A 21,253-nucleotide genomic window follows, 5' to 3' on the forward strand; every position below is an offset into this window, starting at 1 on the left:
CTATCCATATATGTAATCTATTAAATTCCCTTTTATTTTTGAGTTCTGTGTTGTTTCTTATCCTAACAATGGAAGAAGAACAAGCATTAACTTTAAAATACATATTATTTTTATGTTATGAAAATGGGAAGCACTTTAGAATGACACTTAGTCAATTCTGTTTAAATCAGGATGTTAAATTGACCCAGAAAACTCTTCCTGTCATGCCAGTGAAATTGAAGAAATAACAGGATCTGTAATCTGGAATGATAAATCTGGCAACTGCCTCACATCCACCCCGGTCTCCTGAAGTATCTTTATCATCAACATGTCGAGTCCCTGCTGCTCTCAATGCAAATTAATGGCCTTTCTAAGTTATAAAACATAGAGAACAATATTTACAAAATAATTTTAATTAAAAAAGTAACAAAAACAAATTCTAGAAAAGATATTTTCACAATAATTAAAATAAAGTTTAATTAATCAAAGCCACTTTTTTTCCCTAGATATTGAGAAAATTGAATTGCAATTGTTTGTATATCTTTAAACTTGTTATCTCCGCTCTCTGAATACAGATGGTTTAAATTATTAGATCTAAAGGTACTTCTGTACATTTTACTCTTGTATATTACATATTAATTTTATAGATTAAAAGCTTTATGATGAAAGAATAAATAAATGAAATAACAAACTGGAATTGTATATATTCAGATCCTTAGATAACAATTTTTTGACATTGTTTATTTCCCACTCTGCTTCTATTCAGATGAGAGATAAAACACAAGACTTGTTTCTGAATCCAAGTCTCTCACTGAGGAGTAAGTTCATAGTACCTTACAGAAATTTCCCTTCTTCCATAAATTCTTCTGGAAGACAAAAGTATTCCTTTTCCCAAGTGCTTACAACAGTATCTCATTCTAGAAAACTATTTCATGAAAGTCCCAAAGTACTGGGATTCTATAAGAACTCCTCCAGTTACTCCCATTCCCGTCAATCAGTGGTTTTAAACTATGAAAAAAATGCAACTCCTTGAACTCATGATACAGATATAAGGAACTGTGTGTGTCACTCATTCCCATGATTAAAAAAACCATCCAGACCCCTGAGGTTGCTGAGAAATTTGCCACTGGGTCCAGCTGTTGAAGGTTTTACTCCAGCTAAGTTTTTAAGAGCATTCAAAGCTATTTAGAGTCCAGACTTGGGAGCTATCACAGAGCAGGTGAATTTTGCTGTCAAAAAAAACCAACCTGTCAGCAGACCCTGCATAAGAATCACAGCACTACTTTTGCTCCTGAAGTTCCTAACCTGTGATCTGCAAGATTAAAACTGGGTTTTTTATAGGTAAGACTGATCTGAGAAATTTGAATGTGTTGGGCAGGTTTATAAAAAAGCACAGGGTGGGCTTTGACTGTCCTTTTGGAATGCTGAACACATGTAAAGGATGTTTCTCACTCATATGGCAGCATCCTTGCATTCTGCTCACAGACAGGATTTCAGGTGAGCTGTGCTCTTTAAAACCCACTGACAAATCAGAATGTGGACCCTCTGAAAACTCTGACCAATCCTGTATTTATTTAAGCTAGTCTAAAACTAAACTAAACTAAAACTGGCTTACAAGGTAAGCTAGTTTTAAGTAAACTTACTTTTAAGTAAGCTTACTCTAGGATGAACTGCTGTGTAGGAAGAATTAGTCTAAATCTTAAGTAGTAATAACTTTACTCTATAGGGGAGGCACAATGAGGAAATAAATTTCTTTTGAAAAGTTGGTCTTTAGGTAAAAATCTAATGTATGATGGAAGAAGGAAGACAGTGCAAGAAAATGGGCTAAAAGAAAGACTTCAGAACTTTAAAATCCAGTTTCAGTGAGCTAAATCTCCAGTCAGAATAAGTCTTGTTATTGAAGGCAAGATGTAGTGTGGCAGAAGAGGTGGCAATGCACTGAACACAGAATCCTGCTGCTCCCTGTACTCTAATGACACACAAGAGGCACCTTTTTGTCCTCAGCACTTTCAAGGCACAACTCAGGGCTCGATGAGCAACTTGTGATTGCTGCAATGACCTGGACTGCAGCAGGTGTGCAGGCAGTGATTTGGTGGTCTGTGAGAATGTTTAGGGATGATTCACCATCACCTCACTAAACATAAGTGCAGTATTTAAAGCAGAAAGAGAGGCTTAAAATGGTAAGTGCTGCAGGAGCAGCTTTTAAGCATATAGGCATTTGCAAATTGAAAATAAAGAGCTCTGTTTGTGCCATGGAATTGGGCAATCACAAATGGGCACTTCTTCAGTCTACTTGTAATTACACATAAATGTGTTGTTGCACCTGTCCTGCAGACAATGTGTAATTCTGTAAGAACGGATGCAGGGCTGTATTTATTGATATGTTCAAATGCAGTATTTCATATTTAGGGTAAGAGCTAAAATGTTATATTCTGCCACGTTCAATGAGCTGGTTTGCTTAAAGGCAGCTGTATTTCTCCTTGTATGGTTTTTGATTCCCAAATGTGTGTAGGTCTTCTCTGTAGAAGAAAACAACCTTTGTTGTTGTGCTGTTATTGTGTAGTAGCAACAGGTTCTCAGACTTTGACAACAAAGGCATCCTACACTACCATATGAAGAGCTGAACTCACCTCCTACTTGGTGACTGCCAGTTTCTGTAACTGTAAATCTAGTATGAAAATCAAAGCATTTTTAACTTCCAGAGCTGATATAAAAATTCTGTGCTGTTCTTTGAGTCAACTGAAACCAGTTCAGACTGCCCTATATACCACTTGTCATTACTTATTTCATTAGAAATTTGCACATCCAAGAGCACTCCTGTGCAGAGTGGCAAGCGTTCAAACCTGACTAATTTTCTAAATATATCAGATATGAACTCCCTCTATGTTCACAAGCATTTAAGTGTCAACTTTTGAGGGTCAAATTATTCTCTTTCTTTCAGCACCTTCCTTCAGCAACACCAAGCCTGTGTTTGCCACAGAAGTCCACAAGTGCCATGTCCTGACTGTGGAATCCCTGCCCTGACGTGGCTCTGGGGAATATCAGCCTCATTCTCAAGTGGTTGTCAGGGTGAACTGGACAAAACTCTGCTTTTTTTGGTGTGGTTTTAAGTCAGGGCAAGGGGTACCAGAGCCAAATGTGATTTCTCTCACCTGTGTTCACCTCTCACAGCTCAACTGAGGTCCTACTACCAGCGGTCAGAACTGGAACATGTCCCTTTTATGGTTTCTCTCTGGCACTGGATTTCCCATTGAGCTAAGAACCTGGAAAATGTTATGGTGCTGCCAGTGGTTTCTGGAGTCTGGCATCAGCATCATACAATGGTATTATATCCAAACATGTTGGTTGTTAAACAAAAATTTTAGCAAGGATTTTACTAAACTCAGGGTCTGAAGCTTGCTTACTCAAGTTTGAAATACTAAAGATCACTGTAAATAATTTGCCAAGTGAGGAAGTTATTTTTCACCACATTTTTCATATCTTTTCCTTCATATCTTTCAGTAGAACGGCTGCAATCTTGACTCATCCTAATGGACCTGAACAAAACTCTGAATAACCTATCAGACTTTGAACTACTGTTTGGCTAAAGTAGTTTTTTAGGTATATACTCCTGCATAATTGAGTACCTGAAAAGATTTTTGCATTTTTTTTTTTTTTGTACAAATGACTACTGTTAAACAAAAAATGAATGAAAATTTGTTCTTTTTAGTGACCCTTGGTGAATAATAAATAAAAGTAGTTTTAACATCCTCAAGAAAAAGTTAGGTTTAACAGCCTTTAACAAAGGAATTCTATGGACAAGTAACATTTTTTAACAAGGGTTAATGTATATATTAAAAAGAAAGCTCACTAAAGATTTTAGGTCCATGAGTGGAAAAAAAAAGAATTGTTAGACTATAAGGTCAAGCTGTTCAAGCATAGAAAGAAAAAAAATTATATTCTTTAATAGAAAAGGAAAGAAGGCAAGCAAAATTACAAGCTGGTTAAATAGAAAAACTCAACAGAATACTTAAGGTGGGTTCTCATGAAATGGAATATTCAACCACTTGTCATCAACAGAAACCAAGTGAGTAAATTTAAGCAGTACTTGCTCAAGGACAAAAAAAAAAAAAATCACTGCCCCTAATGTATGTCTTTGAGAACATCTAAGGACGTGTTAAACTACAGAGTAGACCGGCAAAAAAAAAAAAAAAAAAAAAAAGCAGCAAAGCAAAACTGAAAGGATGCTGCCAGGAAAGTCCATTTCTCCATCTAGTAAACTTGTAGCATCAAAAGGGAAAATGATACACAAGAGGAAGGGACTGAAAAGGAAAGAGGCTGAAATACTAATAAAAAAAGGCTCCTCTCTCATTGGATTTAGCTTCTGTGCCAGGAAACAGCAGGAAACCCAGGATTTATCATCATGGCAAACCCACTGCTGCTCTGAGAGCAGGGCCTGAGCACAAGGCTCAAGCTCTCCTGCAGTCCCTGTGCTTGATGGGCACTGTGACTACAAATTTGGGATAAAAGGGAGATCCAGGTCTCTGCAGACACAGAACCTGTCCTCCAACTCTTCTGCAAACCTGTGTCCTGTTCAGCCCTGAGCCCCTGACAATGTGGGGTTGGACACAGTTGTGTTCCCAGTGTTTCAGGGACAGCAGGAGCAGCCACAGCTCCTCTTGCTGAGCTCCTGCCACGTGTGCTGTCCTGAGGGTCACTCTGTTGGTGTGCATGGGGGGGTCCCAAGGAAGAGGCAACAGCTGACACTTTACTGGGCAGCACTTGCATCTTCACTGATGCTATTTTTCCCGGAATAATACGAATTGGAAGAGATTGTCCCAGAGGAAACCATTATCCAGTATTAGAAAACCTCAAAAGGCTTCAGCTGGGTGTTAATAGAAGTGACAAGCACTTGGAGAAGTAATTTAATTGTCTACACAAAGTTACATATAGATATAAGTAAATAGGGTGTGTGGGAGTAAAGATTTAAGCATGAATAATATTTACAGTAACTAGAGATAACATTACTAATGTACCCACAAATAGAAGTATATATTTATATATTTATATATTGTACTTAATTAGATGCTCTCTTAATGGAAAGAAAACCAAGACTACTAGGGTTTTTGTTCATTTCTCACATATCCTATTGTAAATGTCTTTAAAGGGACAAACTGATGCATGGAAATCCAGAGCTAAATCTGTTTCAATTAAGTAATTAACCTGGCAAACGTCTGAAGAAGTTTAGAAGAGGACAGATAAAAACAGTAGGACATCAGGGTATGGGACTCAATTTCATGTAATTCATAAAACAAAATTATACATTTTTTTTCTTCTTTTTTTTTTTTTTTTTTGATTTCTAGTTGGACTGAGGTTCCACCAAGCCACAAATGAGAAATAACAAAATTTAGATTGTTTTGTTTTCTTCTAAAGATTCAAATATAAACTTCAAGTGCAATTCAAAATCCAAGTATTATTTATACTACATACTTCTTTCTATAACAGAACTTATCTGCAGGTAGTTTAATCGTATTTGAATAGATTCCTCCTTTCTTCGATAAAAGTTATTGATGAAAAATAAAAAGCTAGAAAGAATATTTTTACATCATCAGATTTCAGATGGAAAGTGACGATACACTAGTGCAGACACAAATTTGGATCTACAACTAGATGTACTCAGGGATGCATAATTTTTTCTTTGTAGTGAGAATCCCATTCAGAACATTGACTTTTAACAATTATAAAACATTATAGGTGTTCTTCAATAACAATTGACAACAAAGATTCCAAAAAACAGCTTTCAAATTAGCAAATGTTTCTACTATGGAGGAAAGACAATATTTGACAGGAATGCAAAGTAACCAAAAATTGAATACCACTAGATCATTTGTATGGTCGTAGAAACCTGGAAACTTTCGATCTCAGTAGCTTTATAAACGATCTTGGAAACATTTCTTTTGATTCTTGTGCTGTGTACTTGAAATAGTTTTGAGGGTGTGCCAGTACATCAAAGAGAGCTTTAATCAGTTTCTTGTCCTATGGAAGACAGCACAGATATGTTAGATAAAAGCAAGGTTTGGATTTAGTGTCTACATAGGTTTAAAAACTGAGGAACAATCAGGTCTGTTTTGCAAAACTTGAGTCTGGGTAAAGCAGTGTAAGGAAACTGCTCCATGTTGCTGTGGAGTTTTAGAGGGATGATGTCCCTGCTGTGCTGGATGCTTTTTGCAGTGCTCCTGGCAGGTCCTGCCCTGGGAGGGCAGCACCAAATTAACCACGAACAGCAGATGTCAGACAGGAGAACAGCAGATGTCAGACAGAACTGCAGGCTCCCCCTGGCTGCCCTTCCCACCTGCTCCGTGCTGCTGTCCAGGCCTTCCCTCCATGCCTGGGAGACAAGGCTGGTCCTCAGTGATGCTGATTTTTCTGGGGCCCTTCTCCTGTGCCTTGGGAGAGCCTTGATTCAGAGCCTCAGCTGAGCCTGTGCCTGGCACTGTGCACTGCAGCTGGGACATGAGCAAGGCAAAAGCTGGAGGGAGAGAACAGTGCTGGGCAGGGATGGCCAAGGGAGCCAGCTCCTCCTCAGCTCCTGTCCTTCCAAGCCCTACATTTCCATTTTGCCCTCTGACCAGCCTTTTGTCAGTTTTAATTAGTTGTTACAGGTGTTATTGTATCTTTGGAAAAACCATTTCTTATTGAGGCAAGATAGTGATTTAGGTAAATAAATTTTTTTAATGCACAGCAAATTTAACGAATCATTTAAACATTTAAATGCCAGACTGAGGCTGAAGAAGGCTCTTCAAACAATAGGTCCTTCATTCTTGGCTAACTAATTTTTCGAACATATAATCTTATTAGCATACATTTCATTTAGTTCCTGCTTCCACAAAGGATTAAGCACATGCTGAGCCCAGCTCAGTTACGTGATTTTAGGAAGACTGAGAACTGAATTTGGGGTTACCCTTGAGCTTTAAATATAATGACTCTATCAAGGTATTGAGAACTATTTTAGGAAAATGCTTAGGAAAAGGAACTCTTGGTTGGCCTCAAAGAAAGCAGAAATTTCTTACCTTTAGAATTTCTTGATGGTTTTCTGATGCATATAATCGGCCATCTCGAACAATGTCTTCTATTAGTTGTTGATAATCCTCTGAAAAATAAAGATCAGCTGAGTGACTGTATCATCCTTTGGGTGGGCAATAGTCAGGCATGAGCTAGACCTCCTCTTGAAGACAAAGCTGAGAAATTTCATATCCAGTTAATCATTGAGTGTCTCTCAGGCTGCTGTATTCTAATTTAATCACCTTAAAATTCTCTATTTCTTTATAACAGTGGTTTTGAATTATCCCTAAATACTAACATCCTCAAAAAAATACTCCCTCCCAATAATAATGCTGTATTATTTCCACTCTAGAGATGAAGAAACAGGGATACAAAATGACTTTTCAAACATTACATGTTATATGTATGTTATTTCAAAGTCTTTGCTACTAAAATTAAATGAGGCACATAAAGATTTTCCTCATGCTTCTGTCCCTGCAAGCAGTGTAAGAGAGATTGCAAACGAAAATTTTCTGTAATTCAGATACAACACAAAGATGAAAACCAATTCCATTCTCACCATCGTAAGTCACATAGGGGACCTGAAATCCTTTGCCACTGTTTCCTTCATTTGACTTGAACTGAATCCATAGTTTCCTCGATCTTGAGGTAAATGCAATAGGTCTCTCATATGTCTGGCATGTTTCATATGTAGTAATTGAAGTAGGAGAAGCTAGAAATAAAGTTAAACAATGTTCTTTATAAAATAATTTTTGCACCCTTCCTCATCTAGGGGTCAGAGATGTCAAACTGACAAGATACTTCTCAGCTGACATATTCCTGAGAGCAGAAGCTTTTTGTGATAGAATGGATGTTGTCCTCATTTGCCTATAAAAAGAAGTAGGTTTTTCCTACAAAGGTAATGGGAGTCCCTCAGCAAGAAGCTTAAGCAGATGTTGAGGTATAATTTTTGCTGTCTATAAAACTACTATCAGAATTTTTTTTTTTTTTACTACTCTAGCATTGCATCCCAGAGTACCCATGTGCTTGTCCCAGACAGGTAAGAACATGTGAGCTGCATGCCAGGTAGACATGGTAGCCAGCCCCTCACATGGCCAGATTGGGGAGTTCATCTGACAGCAATAAACTACTTATAAATTAAAAAACAATAAAAACAGAATGTAATGTCTGGTATGGTAATTCTGAATAAGAGACTGTCACACCCTGCAGAGTCCCACAGAACAGTTAACCCGGATGTGAGGAGGTGGTTGGTGACAGTCAGCACAGCTTCACTAAGGGCAAATCATGCCTGAAGTGAAACTTTGCCCTGATGTGACTGGCTTTGGTCACTGCTGGAGCCACAGTCTGGGGCTAGAAGGACAAGTGATGTGTTTTTTTATAGTGTTTTGCTTTAAAAAAGCTCATCTGCACAAGTATAATTTCCTTCCATTTATAGTGACTTGGTGTCTTCCTTCTGATATATAGGGATGTCAATACGGGCCCTCAGGGATAAAAAGTTGTGAAAATTGTAGTGAATAAAAGACACCATTTCTGTGAGTAAATACAATGTTTTGAACAAAAACTTCGTATGAACAATTGCCTTTCAGGTTTGGTGCTTCTTGATTTAGCAACAAATTACCAGAAGGATGTCCACATCCTCCATGCAAAAGAGGAGGGCATTTCATTGGAATCTTAATTTCAGAAGTTGTTGAATTAACTTCATAACCAAACATACAATGCATCCCCTCCAATCCACAGAAAAGTGGGATAACTTTAGATTTCTTGAGGGTGTCAGTTGCCCTGACACACTGCCCAGATAATTGCAGCATATATGTATTTACAAGGAATAAGTGAGAGCACAATTTGTACAGATTACAGAGATAGGTCTCCAAATATAATTTATCATTGTTGACTTCTAGAATGGCAGTGATTTACCCCATGTGGTAACTGGGCCAGACAGAAGCCCATTAACAGCTTTGTGATTCAGACAATAAACTTGAATAATTAATATCACTGCTAACTGTTATTAGTAGTGTTCTAACTTGCTGTGCCACTTCATTCAAGAAACCTTTTACAAACGCTGGCTACACTGAAGACAGTCATCCCTTCAACATGAAATTCACTCCATCAGTTTGCAGGAAATATAACCCATGCCTGGCAACTTACCACTTTTTCTCATGACTAAAACATCGCCACATTCATCTTCAATTGGGAGAAATATCTCAGGTACTACGATGAGTATTCTTCTCTTTGGGGGTGGATTTATATTCCAAATGCATTCCACATTAGCTGGGTAGTCTCCAGGATAGTTGGGTGATTCAATGTAGCCAGTGTAGTCCCCCAGTTCTCCTCCACAGTGCTGGTCTGGGGAGAAACAAAAATTAGCATTTGTGTTAATTGATAAATTAATTGGAGGTGTTTCTCTAGATCTGTCACAAGCAAGTCTAAACTCCTTTTGGTTTTAGAAATGCAAACAATTCTCCAGCTTTAAAGGAATATTGGATCCAAATGTTGCCCCAGCTGATTGAAAAACCTGAATCTTAAATGCTTCATCCAGGTTGCTTTAACTTTGCTTGAGAAACCCAGGTAAATAAATATGATCCAATTGTGGTTATCATGGATACTGTGCTGACATGCAGAAGATATTCTGCTTTCACTTACCTGGTTTTTAACTGGGTTTAGCTGAATGAAAGTGCTGGTCCCAATAGCCAGCCTTACTTGATTAGAGAGCTGCCTTGCTTCATCTTAGATTAAACCAGTTAATAAAGGATCTCCATTGATGGGTCAGTTTTTCTTTCTCAGTTTTCAAAAATCCTACTGAATTTGGCACAAGTTACTTAAGCTTGATCTCCCCAAGCCTACTCATCCACATAAAATTAGATATATGTTTAAATATTTTGCTTAATCCAACCCCCAAATATTATGCAAGGTCAGAAACTGAGAGGATCTAAGAAAGCAGAGTAACAAGGATGGTTTTATTTTATCAGAAAGTCATCAAACTTCTTCAAATTCCATACAAACATAAAATTTACTCAAATGATGAGTAAATGATTTCTAAATGAAATTAGAAATTATGAAGGGCTTATAAAACACATGGCACAATCAGACTAAAAACTTACAGGAGATCTATACATGAATAGTTACATGACAAAGCTTAATTATTATAGAAATATTCTCTTAAATTAGCAGGGTAGTGGTGAAAAAAAAAAAAAACTTGCCTAAAATAATCAGTCATTCCCAAAGCATCAAATAAAACTGCACTGAAATCCTTGGGGATATTTAAAATGGTAATCAGGATAGGAGGCTGAGTACTGCAAAACAAACCTCCAAGAAGATCTCACTATCATAAGTGATTACCTGGCAGTTGCAGCATGCATGACCATATCTTCTAATATTTTACAATTATTCTAAAATGGCAGTTACTGTGATAGAAGATATTTTGCTGTACAGAGACATAGGGAAATATGCATCAGTTACACAACTTACAGGATCCTGGAAATTAAAGGCTCTGTAGTTTTAACTTGTAGCTGGCATTCTGTGAAATCATAGTAAAGCTAAAACACTCATATGCCTCAAGTGCTACTTTCCCAACTTTTTTCCTCACTGTTTTCCCAACTTTTATTATCCCCTCTGGCAGTAGGTATTTGCTAACTAGGAAATACAAAACTGAACTCCAGCCTGGCAGACAGAACCTCAAGCTGCAGTTCAGAACCAAACACACGCTCTGTGTCACTGATATAAATGTGACTTACTTTTGCAATGTGTGACATTGGTGGAGCCATCAAAATCTGTACTGGTGTTGCCAGGGCAGGTGATGCAGTAATTCTGACCAAACTCAGGCTGGTATGTTCCCACAGGGCACCGGATACATCTGTGTGTTGTGGAGTTGTAGTAGTGTCCAGGAGAACAGTGAACTGCACGGGATGAGATGTGTTATTTTCAAAAAGTAGCAACCTCCAGAGCAGAGAGCTTTCCTCTGCCCTGGACATTCCTGGTCTGCAACATAAAAGGCAGAAAAGGCACCAGCTCTCTGTATTTCCCAGTATAAAGGATCTTCCAACTAAAACCTCATGACTAGAGCTAAACCCTTATGAGCTAGAAATGCGTGATACATATCTCTCACTGTATTTAATATATTTGTAATAAATGGAAGTGGATGTAAATCCACCTCAACAAGAAAAATTACTTTCACAGTAGCAGGAGAGAGGTTTCCATGGGTGTCTGTTTGACAGGGCCAGCATGTCATTCCAGTAAGTAAACCAAAATGCATTTGGGCAGATTCCTTCTTCAGCATTGGCACTGGAAGTTAACATTATGGAATACAGAGCACATTGCACACTTACAGTTTCTGCCTAGCCCATGAGTAATCAATCCTTAACTTTGTATAACTTTTGTAGTGTTTAGTTTTTTTAATACAGTAAATAAAAATATACAGGACATGAAAGCTAAAGAATTATCAAATCCAAATTTGTGTTATTTTTTGCCACACAGTGAGGATGATTCCCTTACTAGTAGCAGTGCTGACCCCAAACCTGCCTGTTGTAAATTCCAAAGAAAGCCATAAATCCTGTTCAGTCTGCACACCCTAAGGAGACCATTCCCATTCACAGATTTCTTGACCATTACATGCCCATGCAGCGACAATGTTTGTTTTGGAGCCTTCAAGAGCCCCTTGGCACTGATGATAATAAACCAAAGGCTAAGAAGTAGGAAGATGAATTGTGGAAGAATTTTGAATTCACCTTTGGTTTCACAGTCTTGAAAGGAAACAGCACCTTCGTATTTGGTCACAAGCCCACCGCCACAGGGAAAGCAGAGGGTCCTTCCTGGCTCAGGCTGATAGGTACCAAGAGGACAGACTGTACAAGGTTTAAAACCATCTGAAGAGTAGTGCCCAGGAGAACACTGCCCTAGAAATTGAAAGCAATCATCTGTATTAGTGTGTTGACTTTTCTGGATGAAGTATAAAACCCACTAGTAGTTAGCAAGGCTTGCTTTCACTTAAACATGTGACATCAAGACAGCTGCAGATCAAATTCTAATCTCACCTGCAAATTTTGTATTCTTCCTGTATCTTCTTCCTAAAACCACCACCAGTAAATAGAACCAGTTTCATAATATGCTTTTTGGCAGCTATGATTCTGTTTGGAATATTTTTTGATTTTTTTCTTTTAGAAAGGGGTCTATTAAGATTTCATTAGAATACTCTGTACTTTCACCAAGTCTTTCATCTCAGTATTTCAAAGCACTTTATAGGAAGAAATGGAACTGTGCCATGCCTATGAAGCAAGTTTTTGTATCCTCATTTTAGAGATATGGACAGTAGATCATGGGGGTTACCAGATGGGATGGTGCCAGTCCAGCACCTTGTCTATGAGAACACCTAACACCAGCAGCTTTTCACGTAGTTGTGAAAACCAGTGCTTGTCAGGTACTCCTCTGCCAGGAAATGGTGATTTGTGTAAAGCAAATTGCTTTGTGAATGCATCTACTGACAGAAGTTTCCAAACTTGCTCTCCAGGCAATTTCTGATAGGCTTTTGTTTGGCTTGGTGCTTGCTAGCTTGAGTACTTTGTGAACCTGAGAACCAGGATGTCAGGTTTTTCAAGATTATAGCATGAATGTGTATCTTCACACCACTCCAGACTGGGACACCAGCACTGTGAGATGCTGCATATTCCCTGAGGTTGCCTAATCCCAGTACTTTGTAATTTAGCTTCCCTGAGAACTGAGCACCAGACAGAAACAACTGGCTTGCAAACAAGAAAGTTTTGAGAGCTCTAGGTATTCATAAGAACCCTGATACTTGCTGGGAAACGTTTGGGACATTCAGTATCTTGGGGCTTGGCATGAGTGAGGAACTTTGGTGCTTAAGATGAATTAGAGCTCCTGAATGAAAGCAAAGTTCAAATTCTGTCCCCACAAAAGCCAAACTCCTATGGACACCTGTGGGGTCAGGATCTCCAGGATTTACTTGTGCTCCCATCCCAGCTGACTGGAATATGACTGTACAAACTGGCTGTTGTGACACAGAGAAGTATTACAATGTTACTAATTTAAGGACAATTTCGCTCTTGTTTTTAGGAGCAAAACTGATCTACCTGGCCTGGTCCAATTGGTTACTGGAACCCATGCCAGAATATGTTTCCTGGTAGGATTTGTGACCTTTGTGGGGGACCCATGCTGGAGCAGGCTGTGCCTGAAGGACCGACCCTATGGAAAAAATGACTTGTATTGGAGAACTCTTGCCCGTGAGATGGAGCCTCATTGAAAAGTTGAAGTCTTCTGTGGGAGGGACCCCAATGCTGGAGCAGCAGCAGGAACAACATCAGTGTGATGAACTGACCACAACCCCCATTCCCATCTCCCTGCACTGCTGGGTGGGAGGAGGTAGAGCTGGGAAGGAGGGAGGGGTGTGGAAGAGGTGCTTTAGGATATCTTTTATTCCTCCTTATCCTGCTCTGATTTTGATTAGTAATGAATTCCCTGCTTTCTCCCAATTCGAGTCTGTTTGAGATTTGGTGAGTGGTCTCTCCCTGCCCTTAAGTCGTGAACCTTTGTTCTCCTGCCTCTCCCCTCTCCAGCTGAGGAAGGCAATGAGACATCAGCTTTGGTGGGTGCCTGGCATTCAGGCAGGGGCAACCCACTGCAGCACAGAATTCACTTGCAGCTCCAAGTGATTTCTGCACAACAGGCACTTAAAATCTCTGACATACTTGTGGAATGTAAATTCCTCGCGTTTAGAAGTGAGGATTTCAGTAAAAGTTTATTGGTAACTGCACAGGCATTTCTGCTCTGGAAGATATGATGCAAAAATACTATTGATTACTGGCAGTGAGTACAGACAGTACAGACTTTCCAACGAAGTCTTGTTATCAAAAATAGTTTCATCACGTGTGGTGACATAAATTTTGATAAAATCTTTGAAAGGGAAATTTATGAAGACCATACCATATTCTCTCTTGCCACTTCAAAAGGAAAAAGGGAGAGCTGAGCAGAAAAACAGACTGGTTTGATTTGACAATAAGCATTGTGAAATAAATCCACCCTGCAAAAATAATCAGAGTGGGTTGCTTTTGTTGTTATACAGAACAATAATTCCAATGTCAGCCTTGAAACAAAAGTCGTTTTCTTCTAGTTTTTATGCTGCTTTTGTCAGTATACTATAGCCAATCTTTATAAACTCAGACTGTATTTTGATAAGCTTTTCTTGTGTTATGGATAAATACAAATCAGCATAGCAAAGATGCACAGATGTTTCAAATTACATGTTCCTTCTTATAGCAAATCAGCAAAATCTATCATATGTTTGGACTGGAGACTGCAGTTATTTTTTTTATTCAGTAGATGGCAAAAAGTAGCAGTTTGTCAAGTGACATTTGCCATGTGTTCTCTTTAGATATCCTGGAAGAATGGATTAATGTAAATTACATGGATGAGTTTTCAAGTTGGAACTTGTGTAGCAGATAGGAATGATTTATTTCAAAGTCAGATAATGTATCTGCTATAAACCAGATTTTGATAGCCTGTAATGAAATGAGGCAAAGAAAATAATTAACAGATAAAAAATCTCAAATTTGTGAACCAAAACCACTACACAGTTGTATCTTAAAAACTTAGACTGATCAAATTATGGTAGAAGCACCATGTATCATCATCAGTATAATTCAGTTTATAAATCATGAAGTTGAATCTGAGATGCTACATTGCTTGCCAAAAGCTACAGTGCACTCAAGCAGCGCTGAAAATTGCAATCATTAGTTCTGAATCTGGGTTACAGATCCCTGCAGCACAACTATCTCAAATTTATAATTGCTGCTAATTAGAGCAGGTAAGTTGCATCTCATGCAAAGCACAAAATGAGCAGGTTAATTATTAGACTCATCAATACCAGTTCAAAGTAATCCATCTTTGGATTTATCCAGCTTTGGCTCACAATATACTGATGAGTCCATACAAGTCAATGTACTTCCACACCTGAGTTGAAGCACAAAGTGCTTTGCTTGGCTTTCTCATTTCCATCCCATAACTCCCATTGCTGTAGCAGATCCCATCTTGCCAGCAATGTGAGTGGATGGCCCGAGCTGAACCATCACTGCTTGTAAGTGCACAGAGATTTCTTCTGTCACCTTTACAAGGCACCACTGTGGCAGGCTCTCTCCTCTTTCAGCCTCCTTGCCTCACAGGGCGTGTCTGTGTGTGTGGTGGGGAGGGAAACACCTAAAGCTTTTATGATCAAGTCCAACTTGCCTCCACATTCTGAGACGTTGCGGGCTCCGGGCACTCCCTGGCCGTCGTTGCTGGGGCAAGGCTCACAGGTGAGCTGGCCTTCCGTGTCCTGGTACGTTCCTGGCGAGCACGGGACGCACTGCTTGTGCTCTCCGCTATAAAAGGTGCCCGTGCTGCAGGTAACTGAGGAAACAAAAGGGGTCCTATGGAAGGATGTGCACTTTGATCACATTATTTGCCCTAATATCAAACATTTAGGGAAGGTGGATGTCTTCGGCCACAGGATTATGATGGCACGTGCTTTACAAATCAGCATCCTCGCCTGATATAAACAGACCCATGTCCACTGTGGCTTAGGTCAATTTGTATCAGGGTGAGGTCCTGCTTCTATTGTTTAAACGATTTGTTTAATTTAAATATAAAATTTAAATATAAAAGTTTAATGGCTTTGTAATGCACTCAGGTGTTTATCACACGTGTCTTGTTAACAAAGCTGAGTGCAATCTTAAAACAGTATCTTGCAGTTTATTAAAGCAGTGCTGCATAAAGTGTGGGAAGTGTGAGCTTTTAGTTTATCCTAGGTGCAGTTATAAGTTGGTTTTATGGCAGATGACTACAAAAAGTCTGTCCCCTGATCCCCCTGAGATCAGTTCTAGAGATTTCTCCACGGGCAATGTGTCTCCTGTAATAATTTCTCTCTTGCCACTCAAATACCCCAACGTACAGCTTCTTAAATACAGACACGAATACACGTCCTTTTCTTGCTTCCAGCTGCATTACACATTTTTCTCTGCTGGATAGAGGTGGTTAAAAGGTCTGAGTTTCTAGATACTGATAGCAACAGCCTTTCAAATACAGTTTCTAAGTCACTGTTCCCATATGATGACAGCTACCTCTGAACCCACTCACTGGAAGCACCTATTAGATGTGATTTCTTTTGGCTTGTAAATCACTTGGTATCTCAAAAGCTGGAAAAATAGGTATGCTGGTTTTGAAAAGACTGTAAGTGATTAGAAAGCTTGCAGTGCTCAGAACTGCCATTAATAAATTTGCACTAGCACACCATCCCCAGCAAAGGACTGGAGCCTGATAATATGGGAAAAGGCTTAAAGTTAGGATTTTACATAAAATAGATTTCTATTTTTTTTAACTGGACCTCTTGACCATTAAATATAACATATGCATGGATCACAGATTATTTGGTGGTGAGGAGAGTGATGCTGGTGATATGAGAGTAAATATATAGTAACTAGGTAAACATCATATTATTGTTTTACCAAATTGCAAATATATTTTGATTAGATGGGAGCAACTGGGAACTAACTGCCAACATTATCTTGTGGCAGGTTTTGATACCCACCAGCTGACAGCATGGGAATGTATCCATATTTATACTTTTGTTTTCCTACAGCCATCTAATGAATTCCCTTCAGACTCTTTATGAACCATCCACAGTCCATGCATATATGCTGAGTAATACTGATCATTAAATTTTAAATCATTATCTCAGAGATTTCCTCCCTGGTTCACCATGGAAAAGGTAATTGCAGACTGCTTGTTTTGGGGATATGACTGAATATTTGAGCTGCTTGGACTTACCACATTTTCCATCCTGCAGTACTTGCCCTGTACTGCATGCTTCATGCCCTTCAGTAGCTTTAGCTGGCTTCTGAGCCACTTCATATTCTGTCCCAGAAAACTGAATGTAAAATTGCTGTTTATTAATAGATTTCCTCAATGTTTTGATTGCAGTTTGCAGCTTCTGCTCCATCCTTTTCCGAACACAGTCAATGTTACACGTGTCTAGATGGGAAATGATAACAAAACTAGAAGCAATTGAGATTCATGTTTAAAAGAGGTGCTTAACAAAAAGCTTAGCCTGCATTGCACTGTGAAATCTCTATTTCTTTCACTGTCTTGTCCATATAAATTGAAGCAGCAGCTCACTATATTCAGGATCAGGCCTTTCAAAGGAACAGGACAGTTTCCTGAGGTCCATGGAACAGCTCCATGGCCTGCAAGAGCACGCTGAGTGCTGCAGAAAGCATCAATCCCAATGTGCTCTCCTTTCAGGTGTGTGTTCAGTCTGAAACCATTAATTTCCTGAATTTTCTCTGCCCATGCTTTTCTCAGTTGATTAGGAGCTCCTGCCACTTCCCTGACCAAAACACCCTTGTGTCAGTGACAAAAAGAAAGGTGCTTTCAAGTACAACTACTGTTTGGCTTATGAGGTGCCCCTCAAAGTTAAGAAATCTGCCTTTGAGGACTGACATCTTTATAGGATTCAGTCCACATTTTCTTTGGCTGAAATTTATAACATAATATTCCATCTCATTTATAACTTGAGGCAATTAGTTTTATTCCCAAGTTTGGTAAGAAAACATGATTTTTTTTCAACTGTGTGATAAAACTGTCTGATTTGCAGACTAAACATTCAGCAACTTAGATTTTGGAAGACATTTTTGTTACCGTTTTTGCAGAACTACTACCTATGTTCACTGTACATTGATAAGCACTTCTGCTGTTTAAACAAATCAGACTGGATAAAAGCACATGACTTAACTCAAGGCCTTGAAGGAATTTTGATGCAGGTTCAATTTTCTTTCCTTTGGCTTAATTTCATCCCTGGCTCTTTTTAATTAAATATCTGAAACTTTGAGTTTGGAAAGGCTGTTGAATGAGGCTTGTGCCAAAAGGTGTTCATGGCAGCTTGATGAAATAGCATCAAAGAGATTTTAACAACACACTGAGGAACTAAATTCTGATTTCTCTCCACAGACCAATCTTTCACAAACCTGAGACTTCTTCAGACTTCATCTCCACTTCAAACTCTGCAGTGATGTGGGACACTTCTTTTGATGGTGACTTGCGGCCCCGGCGTTTTTTCTTGGAGGAATCACACTTGAGATTCACAAAGGTCACCTGGCAGTTGTCTGTGCAGGGGAACTGACCTCCTTTGCATGAGAGAAGCAACACAGGAAGGAAATCAAGTGGCAAAGTAGCAAGTGACAGGCTAAGAAGTTACATCTCACAATGCAGTGACAGCTTCGTAACACCTCCTGTGTGTCTGAGACTCCTCCTTCTCCAGGCAGTGCTGGCTTTGCTCATTTTGCTGGTGAATGCAGAAGGCAAAGGCACAGCCTGGCCATGCTCAGCTGCACAGTGATGCCTCCATTCCTAAAACTGCCCAGCCATTTTCTGCATAAGGGTTAGAAAGCTCTTTACAGAAATTATTTAAAATCAGCAAATAGTATAAACCATATTTGATGGCTAAACAAAGCAAGAGAGTTAATTGCATAAATAAAAACTATCAGTGGTCTCTCCATTTCTTTCAGAAGTGATGATCATCAGATAGCAAAGGCTTTAAAAGGCTTTGGTTGTGAGGTTGTATTGGAAGGTTTTCATCTGAGCAGGAATCGTAGTTTGCCATAGGTGATGGAAGAGAGAGAAATCTGTAGCACTCAAGCCACCAGAAGGATTTTATTCTGAGGGTGTGGCTGTATGATGTAATCCTACTGTTAGATTCAGAGGTTCAGATGATATAACAAACACAAAACAAAGCAAGCAAAGGACAAGGAAATGCATCCAAGAAATACATTCCCATAGTGATTGTATGGGCCAAAAAAATTCAACTTCTATGACTTTAAAAATGAGTCTGATAATCACATCTTATTCACAGGGTAAGCACTGTGATGACTAAGACTTAAGTCAATACTTGTACAATTAGAGATATAAATGTGCAGACTGCAGGATAGAGATGAAACAAGTCTAAATTTTAAAAACAAAATTTTTAAACCATTCACTTTAAAAAAAATAGCTATTTTTACTCTTCTCTGGAAAGCGAGGAGTATTTTTGTTCTTATTCTTCTGTGTTCAGGATGCATGTAAGATTTCTTACTCACTAGTGAAAGTGGTGGTAAGACAAATTCACAATAGAGAATGCACCACCAGCAGATGTTTGGTGTAAGCTGCTAAGTTGCTTTATGCAGGAATATAACTTTTTAAATACCACATTTTTATTAATTACACCTAAACCTTAAAAATATTTTTTCTAACATAACTACTCACTCTTTCATAACAAAAGATCTAAGGTTGTGTAACATCAGATTTTCATAATAACCTTCCTTCTTAGGGGTTGTCTTTGGTGCTACAATAGGTTACTAATCCAGGATAAACTAAACAAATAATACCTTTTGTTTTCTTTTAAAAAAACCTCACTTGAGAAAACCAAACCAAACCAAACTGACACTCTTTCACATAACTTTGCATTAGTCATAGCTTTTTGTCTCAGGGTATTTCTGCCATTATCAAGGCCAAAAAAAAGGATCAGCTTAAATCCCAAGTCATGTACTTCTGAAAAAAGATTTTTCAAAGCAACTGGGGAGATTTTCAGCACCCAGGATCCAAACCCAAGGCACTGTTCAGCCAGAGTGGGAACCTTGGCCTGAACTTAAATTGAGACCAAATATGAAAACCATTGATTTTTTCCTGTCTGCAGTGTGAAAACAAAGCATGAACAAGCAAACGAATAAACAAAAAAAAATTAAAGTGCTGCTGGAAGAAATCACCTACCTGAAACAGCCTGCTTCCCAGAATCTTTTGTTTTTTCTTTGCTGCGAGGCCGCAAATGGCATTTTGCATCTTTGATTTTAAAACGAGCTTTCTGCTTGATTGGAGGGGCTAGGGAATCTGTTGATATAAAGTAGAAAAAAAGGTACCATTGGGATGGAAATGAAACAAGATCTGGAACTTATTTTTAAAAACAGAATGACTTAGGAAAGAAGCAGCCCAAGAATGACACAGCTTGTACAAGGGAGTCCATTTCCTCAAGTTCATTTTTAAGTGATTTTTTTGGACCCACACAGATCAATGAATGTTCTAGTACCATGCTTGCTCTGCACATCTTCTCGGATTTTGAGTGAATTTGTCTTTTACTACGAGAAAGATTAATTCCTACTTAATTTTTTTTTTCTGGACTCTCTGTCTATGAATTGCCATGTTACCTGTAGTTCTGCTCCTGCTAGTGCCAGTAAGATTAATTCAGTGGAGCTGTGCTATTGAAAACCATAGAAAGGAGCTGCCTCTGCTGCAGTTTGTGGCTTGCCAGCTTTATCCCTCACCTTTAAACACAAGGCAGGTTGCACAGTCTTGTTTTAAGGCTGTTATACAATTGTGCAATGAGTAGAAAATGGAGCTGCTGGCTGATTTCCCCATGAATTCCTGGAGGAAAGGACTGACCTGGCTGTCATCTGCCAGCCTGCTGGCCCTGCAGAAGGTGGAGGGTGGTCCCAGGTGATGCCACAGCCTGGATCCCTCTTCCCTTGGTAGGGCTTTGCTGAATCAGGACTTTAGAGGTGGCCTGACCCTGTGCCACAAGCAGACACATGTGCTGCCATGTGTCACTCCACAGCACTCTACCTCCTAGCATGTCCCAAATATGTAAGAAATACATGGCTGGAGGACTGGAAGATGGGAGAGAAGTACAGATATGTGTAAGGTGGGCTGACTCTTCCTACTGCTGGATGTTGTTTCTAATTTTGCCAGGCTTCAAGTTGTGGTTTTTTTTAATGCTATGAGCTTTCACAAACATTTGAAATGTCTCTGCAAAAACAGTCCAGCCATATTTGAGAAAAAGACGAATGAAATGCAGTATTTTCTCACAGAAGTCTCATAACCTTTTTTTATGGGAGGATAATCTTTTATCCTTGCAGTAGGAGAGTCTGTGCTCCTGTGGAAGGGCTGTGCAGATGAGGGCTGGGATCTACTCTTGTGCTACTGCTGAGTCCCCTCTGGCTCACTCCCAAACCTGGGAAAAAGTCCCATTTTGATTTGCTCACTATTGCCTTGCTAAACTATGGAAAACAAATAATTCTAAATATTTGTCCTTACTGAGCATATCTCAAACCTGCAGCACTGCCACACTGACCCACCAACACAACGCTGCAGCTCCACACACCCCACCCTCACAGAGAGGCTGCAGAAAAGGAGTGTGTGCATAAGGGAACATTGGCTACCTTTCATGCAA

The 21,253-nt window shown here is 39.1% G+C and overlaps 1 protein-coding gene across 3 annotated transcripts in view; it reads right to left on the reverse strand.

Moving 5' to 3' along the window:
- Positions 1-209: 209 nt before the first annotated feature.
- SCUBE1 (signal peptide, CUB domain and EGF like domain containing 1) overlaps positions 210-21,253 on the reverse strand; it is a 190,390-nt gene continuing 169,346 nt past the window's right edge. For 2 of the 3 annotated variants that reach the window (XM_014881079.2, XM_014881070.2), the window contains 10 exons: positions 19,801-19,917; positions 18,024-18,182; positions 16,828-17,031; positions 15,250-15,411; positions 11,742-11,909; positions 10,752-10,913; positions 9,166-9,363; positions 7,580-7,732; positions 7,029-7,108; positions 5,467-5,994 (listed from right to left, as the gene is read on the reverse strand). In XM_014881079.2, the coding sequence (XP_014736565.2) occupies positions 5,842-5,994; positions 7,029-7,108; positions 7,580-7,732; positions 9,166-9,363; positions 10,752-10,913; positions 11,742-11,909; positions 15,250-15,411; positions 16,828-17,031; positions 18,024-18,182; positions 19,801-19,917 (1,556 nt within the window). In that variant the 3' untranslated portion in view covers positions 5,467-5,841. Of the gene's footprint in view, positions 350-5,466; positions 5,995-7,028; positions 7,109-7,579; positions 7,733-9,165; positions 9,364-10,751; positions 10,914-11,741; positions 11,910-15,249; positions 15,412-16,827; positions 17,032-18,023; positions 18,183-19,800; positions 19,918-21,253 lie in introns of those variants that run through there. The other variant, XM_088164796.1, reaches the window with a different exon arrangement.

The sequence above is a fragment of the Sturnus vulgaris genome, chromosome 5 (assembly GCF_052056855.1).
Source record: "Sturnus vulgaris isolate bStuVul1 chromosome 5, bStuVul1.hap1, whole genome shotgun sequence".
In the NCBI taxonomy this organism is placed as follows: Eukaryota; Metazoa; Chordata; class Aves; order Passeriformes; family Sturnidae; genus Sturnus; species Sturnus vulgaris.